Source organism: Esox lucius, chromosome 2, assembly GCF_011004845.1.
Source record: "Esox lucius isolate fEsoLuc1 chromosome 2, fEsoLuc1.pri, whole genome shotgun sequence".
Taxonomy (NCBI): domain Eukaryota; kingdom Metazoa; phylum Chordata; class Actinopteri; order Esociformes; family Esocidae; genus Esox; species Esox lucius.
The window spans coordinates 33,874,462-33,892,398 of NC_047570.1; the positions used below are offsets into that span (position 1 = coordinate 33,874,462).

General features: G+C 51.2%; 1 protein-coding gene across 17 annotated transcripts in view; it reads left to right on the forward strand.

The window, feature by feature from the left end:
* Positions 1 to 17,937, forward strand: part of ppfia1 (PTPRF interacting protein alpha 1) — a 49,278-nt gene that overhangs the window by 12,263 nt on the left and 19,078 nt on the right. For all 17 annotated transcript variants that reach the window (XM_029124618.2, XM_029124626.2, XM_029124633.2 and 14 more), the window contains exons 3-11: positions 9,571 to 9,672; positions 11,688 to 11,852; positions 12,133 to 12,207; positions 13,020 to 13,121; positions 13,276 to 13,497; positions 13,590 to 13,736; positions 15,379 to 15,513; positions 17,233 to 17,316; positions 17,678 to 17,809. In XM_029124618.2, coding sequence (XP_028980451.2) covers positions 9,571 to 9,672; positions 11,688 to 11,852; positions 12,133 to 12,207; positions 13,020 to 13,121; positions 13,276 to 13,497; positions 13,590 to 13,736; positions 15,379 to 15,513; positions 17,233 to 17,316; positions 17,678 to 17,809 — 1,164 coding nt within the window. The remainder of the gene's footprint in view (positions 1 to 9,570; positions 9,673 to 11,687; positions 11,853 to 12,132; positions 12,208 to 13,019; positions 13,122 to 13,275; positions 13,498 to 13,589; positions 13,737 to 15,378; positions 15,514 to 17,232; positions 17,317 to 17,677; positions 17,810 to 17,937) is intronic.

Sequence of the window (17,937 nt, forward strand, 5' to 3'; positions counted from 1 at the left end):
CCTGTATGGACTGAATAAACAACGCGTGGTCAGCGAGGATTCTACCCGCCCACCTCCCTGTCCTGGAGTCGCGTCAGAGCTTGATGGAGGATGGGAACCGATTGCCCTCTCCAGGAATGACTCGGCGCGTGGCAGTTGTCCTCTGCAGCGGACAGATACAGAGCCCAAATCAGGCAAGGATGGAGGGGGTGAGGGCGGACTCCGTGACCGACGTGTACGGCCTGGCCGATTGGTCGTCTCCGTGAATTCTGTCATGATTTCCTTCCGCCTGAGATCGGGCGAGATTGTGTTCCCTGAGAATGCACCGTAACCGTACTCACCGGCCTTTTCTGGTTAACCGTTTTCTTTCCTGTGTATTATCTTTCCTATAAGGTTTTTATTCCACCTAAAACATGCATGGGCATCTTCTGTCCATTGCAAAACTGCAAGAGAAATATTCCCTGCTTTAGAAAACACCATACAATCAACATTGAAGCCGGCACTGAAGCAGGCGCTCATTTATTGCAGACGTTGCATAGCACCTCCTTTTATGAACAGTTAACCTGGAAACACTCACAGGTTGCATAAACGTGGCTTGTGGTGGTAAACAACGTGCACTGTTGCAACCTCTGGCACTTGATAGGTCCACAAATCTTGACCGGTAACCCTGTGTGATTCTGCTAGCTTGTGCGTTCTCACCATGTTGTGGATGAAGTCCGCTAATGCTAATTGAGTCAGCTGATGGTACCTAGCGTACTCAAGTCAGAGCAAACGTAGCGGGCAAAGTCTGACCCCGACACAGTGACAGTATGTCTACATCAGCGTATTTCTGCCACCGTATCTTCTGTATCGTATAGGAATAGATAAGGCGTGAATGTGGTAGATTTGCTACTTATGAATTCGATAATGTGATCTCACGTCTAATTGGGTCCTCTAGGAAACACTGACCTAGACCTGTTTGTTTTACCATGGGTCATGGTACAGGTATGCTTGACATGGGCTACGACGTCAGATGACTAGAAACGGGACGCATTTAAGCATGTCTGCTTTTCTCCTGACACTGGGAGAGGAATTCACCCATTAGCAGGACAATAACCCACACTATTGGAAATTACTTTGTAGATTAGATACAATTGGATGTAAATTCATTTCTAGCAATCTTTGCTGATTAGTTATTGGATACCATTCTAAGACGCAATCTAGTGGAATGTATGACTTGTTCTGTTTTAAAATATATCCCGTGCCTTCGCATTTGCTGCCTGGTCATGGCTAAGCAGCAATACCTAAGTGGAATTTTTGAAGGCCAATCGAAAGAAAAAAAACAAAACATTGAAGTTACTTGTCTTGCCGTCGAAAGTGCTCGTGAATTACTCATGAGTCATATTCAGAAGTTTTCTTTATAATTATTTATATAGCCCATTATTCCGTTACCCTGTGAATTTCAACAAATATCATGATGTATGTTTTGCCCATATCACCCAGCCACTTTGCACCGACCGAACGACAAGCCCTTCCCTCGAACCCAACGCTGTCCGAGCAGAGCCGTTCCTTTCCCCCTGAGGTGCTCCGTTTTCCGGTGACCTTTTAAACCCAGTGCCTGGCACCAGTTTCCACAGCACCTGTCCTCGTTCTCTCTCCCATTCTTGGTTGGACCATTTGCGGTCAAGGTCCGGTCCGACACCAGATATCAGCTCCTCCTGAGGGCCGTGTGAGTCTGAGAACGACCAATCAACGTGGCCCTTACTAGGTGTGATGCAGTGAGGCCCAGGAGGCAGCTGGAGTCTCCCTGAAGCCCCCCCCCCCCCCCCCCCCCCCCCACCACCACCACCCCCTCCCGGGGCCTAACCCAGATTAAGGATTTGGGGACCTGGCTAATCTCTGATATCAGATGGGCTCCGATCAGTGCAAATTAGAGTGGGGGCCTTGCCCTTCGGTAGATAATCTGCTGTTTACTACTGGAGCGAATCAAGGGGGACTCGTTCAACGGTGAAGGCATTGGTTTAGTCCCAGAGATGAATGGGACTTTTCCCCTCATGTTATTCGTCCTGTGTGCTTGCCTGCTGGCCCCAGACACTAGAGGTCTGACATGGGAGTGAACATTCTTTCCTTCCTGTCATGTCTTGTTCTGTTATTTATTTTCCTCTAACAGTTCTATAAGCCTGACAACTTCCTGTTCTTAGAAAATCACCCCTGTGCCGAAATTGGAGAGAACTTCCTCTTAGGAAATATCCCCTTCCTCCTGGCACTTCGCTGCGTCCAAGTAGGCTGATTTCGAAAAAGGTGGGGTGAGGACAGCGAAGCAGCATGATGGGGGGGTGGTGAGACGTGGTTGGGTGAGGGCCGGGAGGCGCGGTGGGCCGGGAGGCGTGTCTGGGTGAGAGCCAGGAGGCATGGTGGGGTGAGGGCCAGGAGGCGTGGGGGCAGTGGGGTGAAGTCAGGGTTTGGCGAGGTCAGGTGAGGGCCGGGAGGCATGGTGGGCCGAGAGGCGTGTCTGGGTGAGAGCCGGAAGGCGTGGGGAGTGAGGCGTGGGGGTGGGGAGGCGAGGTCTGGTTTGGCGTGGGGTGAGGTGAGGTCGGGTGAGGGCCTGTGTGTACCTCTGCATGTGTGTGTGGGTGCTTGTGTTTACATAAAACTCCTTAACCCCAGTGGCCCAGCACATTACGCCCTGGGGTGGGGGGCCCTGCCGGGGTCCCTGGGGTGGGGGGCCCCGCCGGGGTCCCTGGGGTGGGGGGCCCCGCCGGGGTCCCTGGGGCAATGGCTCCATCCAGGCCAGGCATCATATTACTGGAGCTATCAGTCGACTTATGTGTTGTGAAACCATTCCTCTGGGGCCTCAGATGTTTCAATAAATGCGTTTTAATGTAATGTGTGCGCACACACACACACACACACACACACACACACACACACACACATCAACGATGAGGAATCGGGTGTGCTGGCTGTGCTGGAAAAGATAAAAAGCTTGAAACAGGTGGGAGTCCCTGAGGAGAGGGCTGAGGAAGGGCTACGTCACCCCTAAAGTCCGCGTATTTTACGAACGTCAGTCAAGTCACATGGAGTTGGAATGAGCCACAGCTCCACCTCAAACCCCCAACTCCAGAAATAGACGGCACACATGAAAATAGAACAAACCCTGCATGGCCATTGTACAGGGAGTTTCAACACCAGTGTTTTCATTCCCTCCCAGAGTTGACTGCCTCTGGCTAGGCATGAGAGCAGAGGAGACCCTGAGATGGTGACCAGGGTTGGAGAGATGGGTGGAGGGGAAGACGAAGCGAGGGGGAAACTCTGTGACTCGGCGTGCGTGATAGAGAGGGAGAAGGACAGAGAGAGAGCGTGACAGAGAGGTAGAGAGGGAGGACGACACAAAGGCAGAATTGTTCCAGCCAGGAGGCTGCCAGACCTGTACCGCTGCAGTCTCGTGCCAGATGTGACTAAATAGGAGCTTAAAGCAGAGGAGTAGACGCTGCTATGTTCAGGCCACACTCCAGCTTAACTCAGCCCGACGTGTGTGTGTGTGTGTGTGTGTGTGTGTGTGTGTGTGTGTGTGTGTGTGTGTGTGTGTGTGTGTGTGTGTGTGTGTGTGTGTGTGTGTGTGTGTGTGTGTGTGTGTGTGTGTGTGTGTGTGTGTGTGTGTACCTGTGTGTACCTGTGTGTACCTGTGTGTACCTGTGTGTACCTGTGTGTACCTGTGTGTACCTGCGCACACACTTGAGTTCAGCCCAGTGCGTTACTCAAGTTACAATACACACACTTCAGCTGATAGCCCTGGTTCTTAGTGTGTTATAATGAACTCCCCCAGCCTGGAGTACCAAACCCATTGTCTGGGGAGTTCTGGCTCTGGTCCCGCAAATGCTTGGAGTAATGTGGTTTAAGCAGAACAGCCTGGGGTATTTATCCTACATGTGTTTTCTCAAGTGGTCCAGCATCCAAGTCTGTGTTTACACAAGCCGACCAATACTGATTGTTATTTACAAAACCAGTGTCATTTGATGTATTCATATATTCAGCTGGTTTTGTTTGACGTATTCGGCCGGTGTGCTTTGACGTATTTTGCTGGTGTAGTTTGCTGTATTCATATATTCAGCCATTGTATTTCCTTGCTAACTCCAAACCACCAGCAGACCTGGGTTTAATTCATTTTTAGACCGCGCTGCAAAATCTCCCTGCACTGGAAATTGTGAAGGAGCTTTTTTCATTGGTTGAGTTCAGGTAATTCCTCCCCTCTTTCAGTACATTTGTTTCTGGTCAGAGGGGTGGGGGAGAGAGGTTGACCTTGGTTGAGGGGTCATCATCTGACAGATGAGAAGACCAGCGGTAACATCATACCATCTTCTGTTACGCGCGCACAACTGTGTATTCGCCATCCCAACAATACATATTTAATAGGGGAGGTGTGCGTTTGGTTTGATCATCACATAAGTGCTGAACTCTGTGGGGGTTCAAGGCTATCCAACCTTGAACTCTGCTTCTGTAGATACTATTTTCTCTGCTCTCCCTCTCTATGTTCTATTAAAAACTGATATATTGGCATGGGGAATGATTGTTTAAGCAACGTTATAATTACTATAAGTGAAATAAACACTCAGGATTAGTAAACCAACATTAAGATTATTAAATCTTATATTAATAGCAACATGCAATTTTTGTTTCAACAACGTACGATTCATCAAAACAAATAAATCGTTAAATATTCTGTTCACATTTAGTCATTTGACTTCACTACTTAACGTTACGTTTGTTTCAAGATTCTTTGTGGCTCTGTAATCTGTGGGAATTATGCGTCTTCTGATGTGGCCAGACACAGGATTAGGAAGTGCAGGTTTTTCTCTTTGTGGGCGGGACAGGTTCATCGTCAAGGCTTTCCTTAATGTCTCACATCCTCTAAATCACAGGCGTCTATCATTAGGAGGTAGGCGGGAGGTTAAGGCACTGTTTACACACACGTGCACGTGCACGCGCGCTGACCAGCCTTGTCCTGGCCTTCAGCCTTGTCCTGGCCTTCAGCCATGTAGACTGTTAGGCCTGGTTAATGTAGTATATTGTATGGTAACCGTGTTGTGCGTCCCTGGCCTGGATCATAAAGGTAGATTGAAAGTCGTGCTGCGCACGGAGCCGGGTCGGACGCCACGTCTCAGTTGACTTGTGGACTCCCGGCATTTCCATCCCAGGCTGTGAGGTCAGTGTGAGTCATGCCCTTTTGGTTGTGGTGAGTGGTGTGGTCAAGTGTGTGTGTGTGTGTGTGTGTGTGTGTACACACAGATGGATGTGTGTTTTCCGTGTCTGCTGTATGCTCTTGCTGGGTTTACATAGGCCTGCAAATGGCACTGTTCCAGTCTACTGGTGACCCTAATATCTGCAGAGCCCTACAGAATTATTGACACCACTAGGTAAATATGAACAGAAAAAGATTGCGAAATATGTAATCGTTCATCAGATTGATCTAAAATAATGATTTTATTCTAAAACGTGGCACAGTTATTGCCCCCCCCACATTCAATACAGAAGGATCTGGAGGTTTTCTGTGCGGGGATCAATTCCCTTCCAGTGTGTTCCACTACTCCGTCACAAGACGCTTCAGAGCTGTTATCTTGGCAAAGGGAAGGTGCCAAAGTATTAAATACAAGGGGATCAATAATGGAATTGAGCATGGGTGTGAATAAAACTCAGTGTGAGATCGAGCTCTTCGTGTTCTTATTTACCTCGGGAGCCAATAGTTCTGCGGGTCAGTATATCATGTTCCAGGAAACTGCTCTGACAGGCTTAGTAAAAGGGATCTTCATGGCTATTATCTCTGCCCCCTGAAGCTTTAGGCCAGACATTAAAGGGGCCCATTCAGTCAAGGGTACAGTCACTATACTATGCCTCTATTAGCTCTGCAATGACAGACAGACAGACCACAGACGGGTAGCACAGGACGACAGACGGGCAGCACAGGACGACAGACAGGCAGTGTAAATGCGTGTACTTACTAGTAGTTCTAAAAATTGTCATCTGTTATATTGCCTGAATGTAGACTGGCATGCTGTAGGTACTCAAAATCCCAATAACAAATTGACCATCTTTCAGTTATGGAATTTGGGAAGAAATGGTGTGTGAGCTTTTGGGTTTGTCCCTGTGCATAGGGCCCAGGTCCTGACCTAGATGGATCTGTGGAGAGGAACAGTAAAATCCTTTCCATTTGGACGGGGCCTTGGACGGGATCCTGCCATGCCGTTTGGTCAGGGCTTTGTTCAGCAAGAGAGACCACTTCATACAAATGGCACATGGCTTTGGAGTGGAAACAGAAAGCACCTTAACGAGTGCAGGAAAACCTGGCCTGAGGGAATGTCGGGGTCTGTCTGGTTTAGCCTTCTCCTAACTCTGGATCACACATGCCCCATGCTCGTCCGGGTCACTGCTGTTCCTTTCGGTCTCCCTAGTCTTTTGTTTTTCTACTCCTTCATTAAATGTTATAAAATACCCAAAAATATATTAAAGAACAAAAACAATCTGTTGCTGTGTGCAGGGCCGATGAGGGGAGTCAAAGAGGGATGGATTGAGAACGTAGGTAGATTTAAGGGTTAAAGGAGAAGGGAAGACCCAGTGTCCTCGGGGGCTGGCTAATCATTATCCCCTTTACACACAAGCCTTAGACAAAAACCCTTGAGGTTGACCTTGGTGGGAGTGACCTTACTGAGTTAAGGATGATTGGCTGATAAACTACACTAAAAGGATGTGTCCCTAGCAGTTTCTATTTTTAAGAACCCTAATGGATCTTCCAGGAATTGGGTTAAGTTTGACTAATTGTTTCACCAGAAATCAATTTTATTTGAAGCACAAAATGTCTGGGAAAAGGATTCGAGGAGGCTTTGCTAAGAGTGGGCCTCTTTGGGGCCGGCTTTGCTAAGAGTGGGCCTCTTTGGGGCCGGCTTTGCTAAGAGTGGGCCTCTTTGGGGCCGGCTTTGCTAAGAGTGGGCCTCTTTGGGGCCGGCTTTGCTAAGAGTGGGCCTCTTTGGGGCCGGCTTTGCTAAGAGTGGGCCTCTTTGGGGCCGGCTTTGCTAAGAGTGGGCCTCTTTGGGGCCGGCTTTGCTAAGAGTGGGCCTCTTTGGGGCCGGCTTTGCTAAGAGTGGGCCTCTTTGGGGCCGGCTTTGCTAAGAGTGGGCCTCTTTGGGGCCGGCTTTGCTAAGAGTGGGCCTCTTTGGGGCCGGCTTTGCTAAGAGTGGGCCTCTTTGGGGCCGGCTTTGCTAAGAGTGGGCCTCTTTGGGGCCGGCTTTGCTAAGAGTGGGCCTCTTTGGGGCCGGCTTTGCTAAGAGTGGGCCTCTTTGGGGCCGGCTTTGCTAAGAGTGGGCCTCTTTGGGGCCGGCTTTGCTAAGAGTGGGCCTCTTTGGGGCCGGCTTTGCTAAGAGTGGGCCTCTTTGGGGCCGGCTTTGCTAAGAGTGGGCCTCTTTGGGGCCGGCTTTGCTAAGAGTGGGCCTCTTTGGGGCCGGCTTTGCTAAGAGTGGGCCTCTTTGGGGCCGGCTTTGCTAAGAGTGGGCCTCTTTGGGGCCGGCTGTCCTAAGAGGGGGCCTCTTTGGGGCCGGCTGTCCTAAGAGGGGGCCTCTTTGGGGCCGGCTGTCCTAAGAGGGGGCCTCTTTGGGGCCGGCTGTCCTAAGAGGGGGCCTCTTTGGGGCCGGCTTTGCTAAGAGTGGGCCTCTTTGGGGCCGGCTTTGCTAAGAGTGGGCCTCTTTGGGGCCGGCTTTGCTAAGAGTGGGCCTCTTTGGGGCCGGCTTTGCTAAGAGTGGGCCTCTTTGGGGCCGGCTGTCCTAAGAGGGGGCCTCTTTGGGGCCGGCTGTCCTAAGAGGGGGCCTCTTTGGGGCCGGCTGTCCTAAGAGGGGGGCCTCTTTGGGGCCGGCTGTCCTAAGAGGGGGCCTCTTTGGGGCCGGCTGTCCTAAGAGGGGGCCTCTTTGGGGCCGGCTGTCCTAAGAGGGGGCCTCTTTGGGGCCGGCTGTCCTAAGAGGGGGCCTCTTTGGGGCCGGCTGTCCTAAGAGGGGGCCTCTTTGGGGCCGGCTGTCCTAAGAGGGGGCCTCTTTGGGGCCGGCTGTCCTAAGAGGGGGCCTCTTTGGGGCCGGCTGTCCTAAGAGGGGGCCTCTTTGGGGCCGGCTGTCCTAAGACTAACCAGACAAGGTCTGGTATTCAGGAGTATAGCAAGGAAAGGGGAAGGCCACATACGCTTGGTCAGGCCAGTCACAACTTCCTATGGGCTGGAGTGCAGAATCACTGCCAGTCTCCAAAGTAGCTCAATACAACAGGGGGTGAAGGAGAGGGTGATGAAGCGTGGTGGCAAGAGAGGAAAAAAGACACAATGAAAGAAGGCATTTAAACTCAAGAAGGGAGTCCCACAGGGCCTGATATAAGGATGGGCATTCTGTGGGCTTGACCATGCATGCAGTGGATGTTACTGTTAAACAGCCTCCTCTGTGTGGTAGGGCTGTCTTTGAACCCAACATTTTTAATGCTGGTCAACAGATAATCAGCAATTCTCTGAACTAATAAATTGGTTGACGTTTTAAAATGTGTATTTTGTCCATATAATTAGCCAGCCCCATATAATTGGGGCATGTTTTAAAAAATGTAGATGCGAGCATGTTGGATGCTTTAAAAGTGCGCTGAGCAATAAAATATTGCTGGTCTCCTGACTCAGTTAACTGTGACAGCGAGGTGTGTGCGTGCGTGCGTGCTAGGTCTTACTGAACGAATGGGGACCAAATGTCCCAATTAGTACAGTAAAACCAGAAAAAATTGACGTCATTGGGGCCTTTTGCCGGGCCCCGTGAGGCAAATGTTAATTTCCGGCTCAGGGTTTAGGTTGAGGGTCAAAATTGATTTTATAGTTAGAATTGGGGTTTCTTTAAGGTCCAGGCATTGTTGGTTAGGTTTAGGGTTAAGGTTAGGCATTACATCTAGGTAAAGTTTAGGCATAAATGTTACTTTATTGAGGTTAAGCTTAGGTTTAGGGTTAGATTATGGTTAGGTTTAGGGTTAAGTTTGGGGCAAGGGAGCATGCAATTTCTATTTTCTGGTCCCCATGAGGGTAGCTATACAAACGTGTGTGTGTGTGTGTGTGTGTGTGTGTGGCAGGCCCCAGTCTTACTATGTGCTGGGGTACATTGGTGATAAGACTATGTTGCTGCAAAGTGCTTGTAGGCTGGAAAGCTCAGATCAGACTGGAGACACAGGTGTTCAATCTCATAATTTTCTCCTCTTCAGACAGAACTTAAATACAAGGTTTTAACAGTTTATTTTCCAGGAGTGTCCAGTAACGCTTCCTGGTTACCACAGCAGTGTATCGTGGTGACGTCTGGTCATTCAGCATTGTGGAAAAAGCAGTTGTTAATGTGCTTCATAACGTTTTCGTAACGTTAACCTGTTGCAAAACACGAGAGTGGTCCAATCATAGTGCACGTGCACAACCATCGACTGCTCCTCCTTCAGCTCTGGTGGTGTTGTGCCAGAGTTTTCACCTTTGACCCTAAACTAATGGCTCATGCGTACGGCATTTGACCTGACCGTAACTCTGACGTGACCTTTCAGTGTTGGTGTGACCCAGACGTTGTGTTGCTTTTGCAGGAGTTTGCGGCGCTGACCAAAGAGGTGAACGTGTGCCGAGAGCAGCTCCTGGAGAGGGAGGAGGAGATTGCCGAGCTCAAGGCAGAGAGGAACAACACACGGGTCAGTCACATGCCTAAGTATACACACAAACACACATGCACCTCAGGAAGGGGGGGGGGGGGGGGTTCTGAAGGCAAGTGCACGTGGGGAGGGAGGTGTTTGAGGGGAGTAAAATTTGGGAGGTGTTAGAGGGGAGCGAGAGTTGGGAGGCTTCTGAGAAGAGGGGATTCAATAGATTCATCTGTAAAGGTCTCTACCTACATTGAGGACTATACGACATTGGTCCCAGGCGTTAAATGTGTTGATAACGATGTTCCCACAAAATGGTTTTGGACCAAGACGCTGGGAGAACGGAGAAGCCAAGGTCCTGCTAGGAGCCCAGGCTGTAACATTTAGTGTCACCATACATCAACCCGAAGTGTGACCCGATGGGTCAACGAGAGCGTCCCTAATCTAATAAAGATGCAAAAAGTGAATACAGATTGAAGCTAGAGTCTGTGTTTAACTAAGGATCATATGTCCTGGACAGCAAGTACATCCACTGTCCTGCCAGGGCCCAAGAAGAGACATGTCATAATGGAATTGCTGGACCCATTCCAGTTTGCATTCTGCCACAACACGTCCACAGAGGATGCCATTTCCATTGCTAATCACACGACAGCTACACACCTAGAGAACATGAGAGTGCCATTCAATGAGCTCACTGCAGAATGAAATACCGTTGTTCTTTCCGAACCAGTTTACCAAGCTCACAACACTGGTTCTGGACACCACACCTTCTCTCCTCCTCACTGTGGTGTGTCCTCCGCCCTTCTCACTGAGGTCCCCATGGGGTGTGTCTTCAGCCCTTCTATTCTCCTCACTGGGGTGTGTCCTCTGGCCTTCTCTCTTCCGCACTGGGGTCCCCTTGGGGTGTGTCCTCTGCCCTTCTCTCTTCCTCACTGGGGTCCCCCTGGGATGTGTCCTCTGCCCTTCTCTCTTCCTCACTGGGGTCCCCCTGGGATGTGTCCTCTGCCCTTCTCTCTTCCTCACTGCGTTCCCCCTGGGATGCGTCCTCTGCCCTTCTCTCCTCCTCACTGGGGTCCCCCTGGGGTGCGTCCTCTGCCTTTCTCCTCCTCACTGGGGTCCCCCTGGGATGTGTCCTCTGCCCTTCTCTCCTCCTAACTGGGGTCCCCCTGGGATGTGTCCTCTGGCCTTCTCTCTTCCTCACTGGGGTCCCCCTGGGTTGTGTCCCCTGGCCTTCTCTCCTCCTCACTGGGGTCCCCCTGGGTTGTGTCCCCTGGCCTTCTCTCCTCCTCACTGGGGTCCCCCTGGGTTGTGTCCCCTGGCCTTCTCTCTTCCTCACTGGGGTCCCCCTGGGTTGTGTCCCCTGGCCTTCTCTCTTCCTCACTGGGGTCCCCCTGGGTTGTGTCCCCTGGCCTTCTCTCTTCCTCACTGGGGTCCCCCTGGGTTGTGTCCCCTGGCCTTCTCTCCTCCTCACTGGGGTGCACCATGTCAGCGGTCAAGGAGCCAAGACCTGTCTGACCACCTCCACTGACCCTGCTTCAGACCTGAATAACCACCTCCACTGACCCTGCTCAGTTGGAAACACTATCCTCACCCATGCAAACAGGCACACCCACACACCATGTAAATATTCATGTAAATATGTGTATTATACGTAAATATTATTGGCACTTTGTTTTGTGGAAGAGGGACAAGAAGAGGGATGGGATGAGGAGGTGTAGGAGGAGTGGGGGGGCGGGGGGGTGCGGAGGTGAGGGAGGGGGGCCTGAGGGTGGAAGGGGTCTTAGGAGGGGCAGAGGGAGAGAAGGGGATTAACGGATCAGTCTGGGCTGTCAGATCCTCCTGAGCTGATCCACAAGATGAGATTGAGTGACGCGCACACACACACACACACACACACGTAAACTCTCTCCCAATCCTTGTGTGCCCCCCTAGTCCTTATGTACTACTGTAGGTCTGGGACGATTGGTTCTGTATAATAGGCGCCATCTTGCCCTTGATTCCTTCTGCAGCCTGGGGATGGCTTTTGTGTGTGCGTGCGTCATCTGCTGTTTGGTTCTTTTCCACAGCTCCTCCTGGAGCACCTGGAGTGCCTGGTGTCTCGTCACGAGCGCAGCCTGAGGATGACAGTGGTGAAGAGGCAGGCCCAGTCTCCAGCTGGCGTCTCCAGCGAGGTGGAGGTCCTCAAGGCCCTGAAGTCTCTGTTTGAGCACCACAAAGCCCTGGACGAGAAGGTGTGTGTGTGGGAGTGACTTAATAATTTTGCGATTATTATGGGCGCGCCGTGTGCCTGGCCAAATAAAACCGGATAATTAATTTTTAGGCGACAACAAACACGTGTGGAATTCAAATCGGCCCCAGGGCTTATTCAAAATGTCATTGTAGTTCACCTGGGAGCTCCCGTGGCACCAAGGAGACATGTTAATGTGGAGGGCGAATAGGCGGTCTGCCTTTCCGCCGCCTCCGTCGAGGTTTGGTGGCCGCTAGGTAATGGAAGTCTCCGGTGTGTTCCAGGTCAGAGAGAGGCTACGGGTGGCGTTGGAACGATGCAGTACGCTGGAAGAACAGCTCACATCATCACACAAAGAGGTACGAGTCACCACCCTTAAAATACACCCCTCTGTCTCCTGGCTGTCACCGACAGGTGGATCAACCTAGCCCAGTCAGGACCAGCCCGTTTGGAATGTGTGTGTGTGAGATTCACTCCCCTGTGACCCATGGAAACAGCCCTCCGTAATTTTCCAGGGCGGGGAGGGTTGAAATTAAAGATTACTTCCTTTTTCTAGCTGTTAAAACATGGAAATAAAAAAAGTTATGTAATTTAAAGTCTCCTTTGTGCTCTCACTGTACTGTGTCACAGATGCATTGATAGAGGCCTGATTAATTGCTTCACTGTCAAAGACCTTGACACTGTGAGTGATGAATGGACAGTCACCCATATCCCGCAGAGCGGTGAATAGGAAATGACAAAAGGCCCAGAGGATCATGGGAATGTGGCCTAGATTTGTCCTCTGCACTCCCATTCCTCCCTCCATCTCTGTCGAGGAGGAGGGAATCAGCCTGGCAGTTCAGTGACATTCAGGCTCACACGCGCGCACACACACACACACACTTCTGAAATGTGTGTGTGTGTGTGTGTGTGTGTCAGTGGGCGGGTTCAGAGGCTGTGTGGTTGTCTTGGTAACTGTGGTCTTTAAACCCATAGAGTTGGTAACTGTGAGCTTTTATTTTATTAAATGTTTCCAGAATTGTTACCCATATTGTGTGAAGAGCGGTCTTGTTACTGAAGTAGACATGGCACTGTCGAGCTAAAATGGGTCTTGGAACAATGTCATTATTTGCCTTGGCTGGTGCAATTAAATGCCCCGTCAGGTGACTAATAAAATACTGTCTTCTGGTAGATGGCCTATCTTCGGGAGCAGAGCAGCCAGAAGAGATCGCTGGGCGATGGAATGGAGGGGCTCAACCACAACACTGAGGACACACCAACCACGAATGGCAAGGTAGGGGCCCCTCCACCCCAGGCTCATGAGACAAGGGCTGTGCTCCGGGCAGCTAAACGGAAGAGGATCATGGGGAAGTGTTGGGGGTCAGGGTTCAGGGGTCAAAGTTCAGCAGGGCTGTGTTTCAGATGGCTGAATGTTATCTCGTCCCCAGCGGTCCTCGGACGGCTCTATGAGCCAGGAGGAGGATCGTGGGAAGGTGGGAGAGCTGCAAGAGGTGGTGGACCGGCAGACATCCGACCTGGGGCAGATGAAGGAGCGCATGGCGGTCATGACCGGGCGCATCAACGAGCTGGAGGAGGATCTAGACACAGCCCGCAAAGACCTCATCAAGAGTGAAGACGGGAACACGCGCCTGCAGAGAGACCTACGGGAGGTATAATGCTGCATGTTGTTACTGCCTGCGGAGAGACACATGGGAGGGCGTGTTAGTGTGTTAGTTACTGATGTCCATCTGTCCTCCTACAGTCTATGGCCCAGAAGGAGGACATGGAGGAGCGCATCGTCACCCTGGAGAAGAGGTACTTGGCGGCACAGCGTGAGGCCACCTCGGTACATGACCTCAACGACAAGCTGGAGAACGAAGTGGCCAACAAGGAGTCCCTGTTCAGACAGGTCAGTGTAAACAGGACAGTCCAGAGGTTGTGGGACGGAGGCGAATGTCCCGACAGGTCCGTGTAAACAGGACAGTCCAGAGGTTGTGGGACGGAGGCGAATGTCCCGACAGGTCCGTGTAAACAGGACAGTCCAGAGGTTGTGGGACGGAGGCGAATGTCCCGACAGGTCAGTGTAAACAGGACAGTCCAGAGGTTGTGGGACGGAGGCGAATGTCCCGACAGGTCCGTGTAAACAGGACAGTCCAGAGGTTGTGGGACGGAGGCGAATGTCCCGACAGGTCTGAGTAAACAGGACTGTCCAGAGGTTTGCTGTTTCAGCTTAGGGCTCCAGTGCATTAGATTTGAAATGTAACCTCTTAGTCACTGTTTAAGGGAGAGTTAATTTTTTAACTATATAGAAATTACAGCCCTCTTGTACATAGTCCCTGACATTTTATGGGATCAAAAGTAATTGGAGTTGTCATATTTAGTACTTTAGTTGCAAATTCTTTCCATTCGATGACTTGGATTCAGGTTTATAGATTGAATTGGCCAGTCAAGAACATTCCACATTTTTGGACGTGAAAAAGTCCTTGGTATCCTTCGTGGTGTTTTTGGCTCCTTGTCTGGCTGGAAGGTGTAGTGACCTTGGTTTTGAGGGATCTGGTTGTATCTGTGTGGGCAGTGTTTCTCTGCACTTAAAATGCATAATTCTGCTGCTGTCAGTGATGACATAATCAATGAAGACAAGTGAGCCAGTTTCACGTGCCTCCATACACGCCAGAAACATAACACCCCTCCACATCATTTCACAGCGGTTGGTATGCGAGTTCCATTTTCTTTTCCACGCTGTGAAGACGCCTGTCCAAATACTGTTGGTACCCTTTAATGTGGGGAGGATGTGCAAGGCGTGGGTCCTAAATGGGTCCTCTGTTATGGGTGAAAATACCCTCAGGTTAAAGCAGTCCGTGTGCTTCAAGACTGTGATTGTATCATTTCAAATCCAGTGTCGGGAGTACAGAGCCAGAGCAACACAACTTGTTTCACTGTCCAAATACTTCTGGCCTGCACTGTACGCTGAGGTTTTCAACTAGGGTTTTTTCTCCTCTGGAGTGTGTGGTCCGCCTTGCAGTGTTTTGGGGGTATTTGATTGTCTGCCTTTTCTGACAGCAGGAAGAGCCTGCAGGGTCCTGGCAGTGACAGGACCCCTCCTGCTGCATTCATAGAGTGCCCAGCCCAGCAGGCACAGAGTCAGACGCCTCAAAGACATTCACTACTGTTTCCTATTTATTCTTATCTGGCTGCTCTCTCATTTTCTGTCTTCTTCCTCCTTCCTTTTTCTTCTTCATCTCTCCTTTATCCTCGTCTCCCTCTTCTTCATCTCTCCCCCCTCTTCTTCACCCCCCCATCTCTCCCTTCATCCCCCCTCCGTGTCCGTCCGTCCGTCCCCCCTCGTTCTCTCACACCCCTTCCTCTTTGGCTCTCTCTCTTTGTCTCTCTTCGTCTCTCCTTTTCCTCTTCTTCGCCTCTTCCTTTTCTTCGTCTCTCCTTTTCCTCTTCTTCGCCTCTTCCTTTTCTTCGTCTCCCTATGTTAACCACTTACGCCGCGCAGGTTTGTCTGACACCCTGGGTCACTGTGTCTGTGTTTGTGCTTCTGACAGATGGAGGAGAGGAACCGGCAGCTACAGGAGCGCTTGGAGCTGGCCGAGCAGAAGCTGCAGCAGACCCTCAGGAAGGCGGAGACTCTGCCTGAAGTGGAGGCGGAGCTAGCCCAGAGGGTGGCGGCTCTCACCAAGGTCAGCGTCATTAATGTCCCCAGAGACGCCCGCCTCCCCAGGATGTGTGAGGGGAAAGTCCCTCTTCTGCGACTGCAGCCCGATAAAGCCCCCATCTCCTACACCCTTGTAGACAGATGCTTCTGTTGAGAGTTACTTTCTTTTACTTTGTGCTGACAGAACAATGGTTATGTCCCCCTGGACGCTCCTATAGAAGCAGCCAACCACACGCTCAGGCTCCAAATGCCCACGCAGGTCTATTTATGGATGTTTGGCCTCGCCAGTCGTTGGTTTACATCCTGGTGGGAGGCTCAGCACGGGAAGTGCTGTTGAAACGCAGCACCCTAACCCAATGTAGTGTTCAGAACGTGTTTGATAACGATTAAACCGCAGCCGTCATCAGCCGGCCTCTGGGGCTTCTTTCCCAGTCCAATTGGTCTGAACAGCGTCCAGTGCCACAAATGTCCGAAATTAGAAAAGGGCCACTGACTACTTAGTTTCCTCTCTCTCCCTATATTTCTCTTATTCTGTTTTTCTCTCGTGAAACTCCAGCCAGTCCACCTCTGTCAGATTTCATAACGATGACTCACTGATTTCTTCTCCTGCTTGGGTCAGTGCTTGATGGGTGAGGCGATGCATAAATGTCACAGGGGGGGGGGGGGGTGGTTGGGGTTAAGATGTCAGTTTTGAGGTCCTGCTATCGTCCACACCTGACTGCCTCCCCCTAATCATCTAAAGCCTGTTAAACACTTAGTCCTATCTCTCCATTCACCCCCCCCCCCCCTCTTGTTCTGTCTACACCCTCATCCTCTAAAAATACCTCTAGAATCTAACACAAACAGGAACCACCACTTAATTTGCTCAGAGGGTGCAGGAAACCCCGCCCCCCACAGGGTTCTGGAGTGGCAGGAGAGGGCCCTCGCTTGGCAGAGTTTTACGTAGTCACTGGCATTTTGAGTAGCCTTTTTTATTTTAATAGTCATATCTACAGGCGGGGTTACATCATCTCTCTGCACTGGCCTGGCATTTTTCCAGTTAGCTGAGGACATTCTCCTCCACAGAACACACTGTAGACCCAGTGACTGTCTCCCCTCTCCACTGTAGACCCAGTGACTGTCTCCCGTCTCCACTGTAGACCCAGTGACTGTCTCCCCTCTCCACTGTAGACCCAGTGACTGTCTCCCCTCTCCACTGTAGACCCAGTGACTGTCTCCCGTCTCCACTGTAGACCCAGTGACTGTCTCCCGTCTCCACTGTAGACCCAGTGACTGTCTCCCGTCTCCACTGTAGACCCAGTGACTGTCTCCCGTCTCCACTGTAGACCCAGTGACTGTCTCCCGTCTCCACTGTAGACCCAGTGACTGTCTCCCGTCTCCACTGTAGACCCAGTGACTGTCTCCCGTCTCCACTGTAGACCCAGTGACTGTCTCCCCTCTCCACTGTAGACCCAGTGACTGTCTCCCCTCTCCACTGTAGACCCAGTGACTGTCTCCCCTCTCCACTGTAGACCCAGGAGCATGAGAGAACTTGCCTCAGCTTTCCCCCATGTTGCTCTTGTGTTGTTGTACGCTGGAATGTATTCAAGTCATGGTTTTCATATGGAGTTTGGCTGTTCTGCTCTACACCCCCCACCCCCTCCACACCCAGTCCTGTCAGATCCAACAGAGGGTTAAGAGTCGGGGTCTAGGCCGTTTTTTGGGGTGGGAGGTGTTTGATCAAATCTGTGTCTCTGTACCACAGGCAGAAGAGCGTCATGGTAACGTGGAGGAGAGGCTGAGGCAGATGGAAGCTCAGCTGGAGGAGAAAAACCAGGAACTGCTTAGGGTGAGACGGGGCCAAAGGTCACTTGCATGTTGTCAGTCAACCTGGCTGGCCGTCGGTCAACCTGGCTGGCCGTCGGTCAACCTGGCTGGCCGTCGGTCAACCTGGCTGGCCGTCGGTCAACCTGGCTGGCCGTCGGTCAACCTGGCTGGCCGTCGGTCAACCTGGCTGGCCGTCGGTCAAATAATCGATCAGATATATTCTACCCGTAATCAGAAGATCTATTAAGAGAAAAATGTCAAATGTATTGCTTATTGGTGTGTCTTCAAACATCCTTTCAACATGGTAGCGGTAAGTTTGTTTCTCTGCCGCTTCTGGTAGCTTTTCTAACGAACATGTCTGTTGATTTGTTTGTGATCTGAAGGCTCGCCAGCGGGAGAAGATGAACGAGGAGCACAACAGGCGTCTGTCGGAGACCGTTGACAAGCTGTTGTCAGAATCCAATGAGAGGCTCCAGCTCCACCTGAAGGAGAGGATGTCTGCCCTGGAGGACAAGGTGGGCGGGGCTAACAGTGTGCATGCTCATTGTTTCTAGACAGGAAGCCAATAAGATTTAAGGGGTGTCAGGTGGAGCAGTGTTTTCCAATCCTGGACCTCGGGACCCAAAAGGGTGCACGTTTTAGT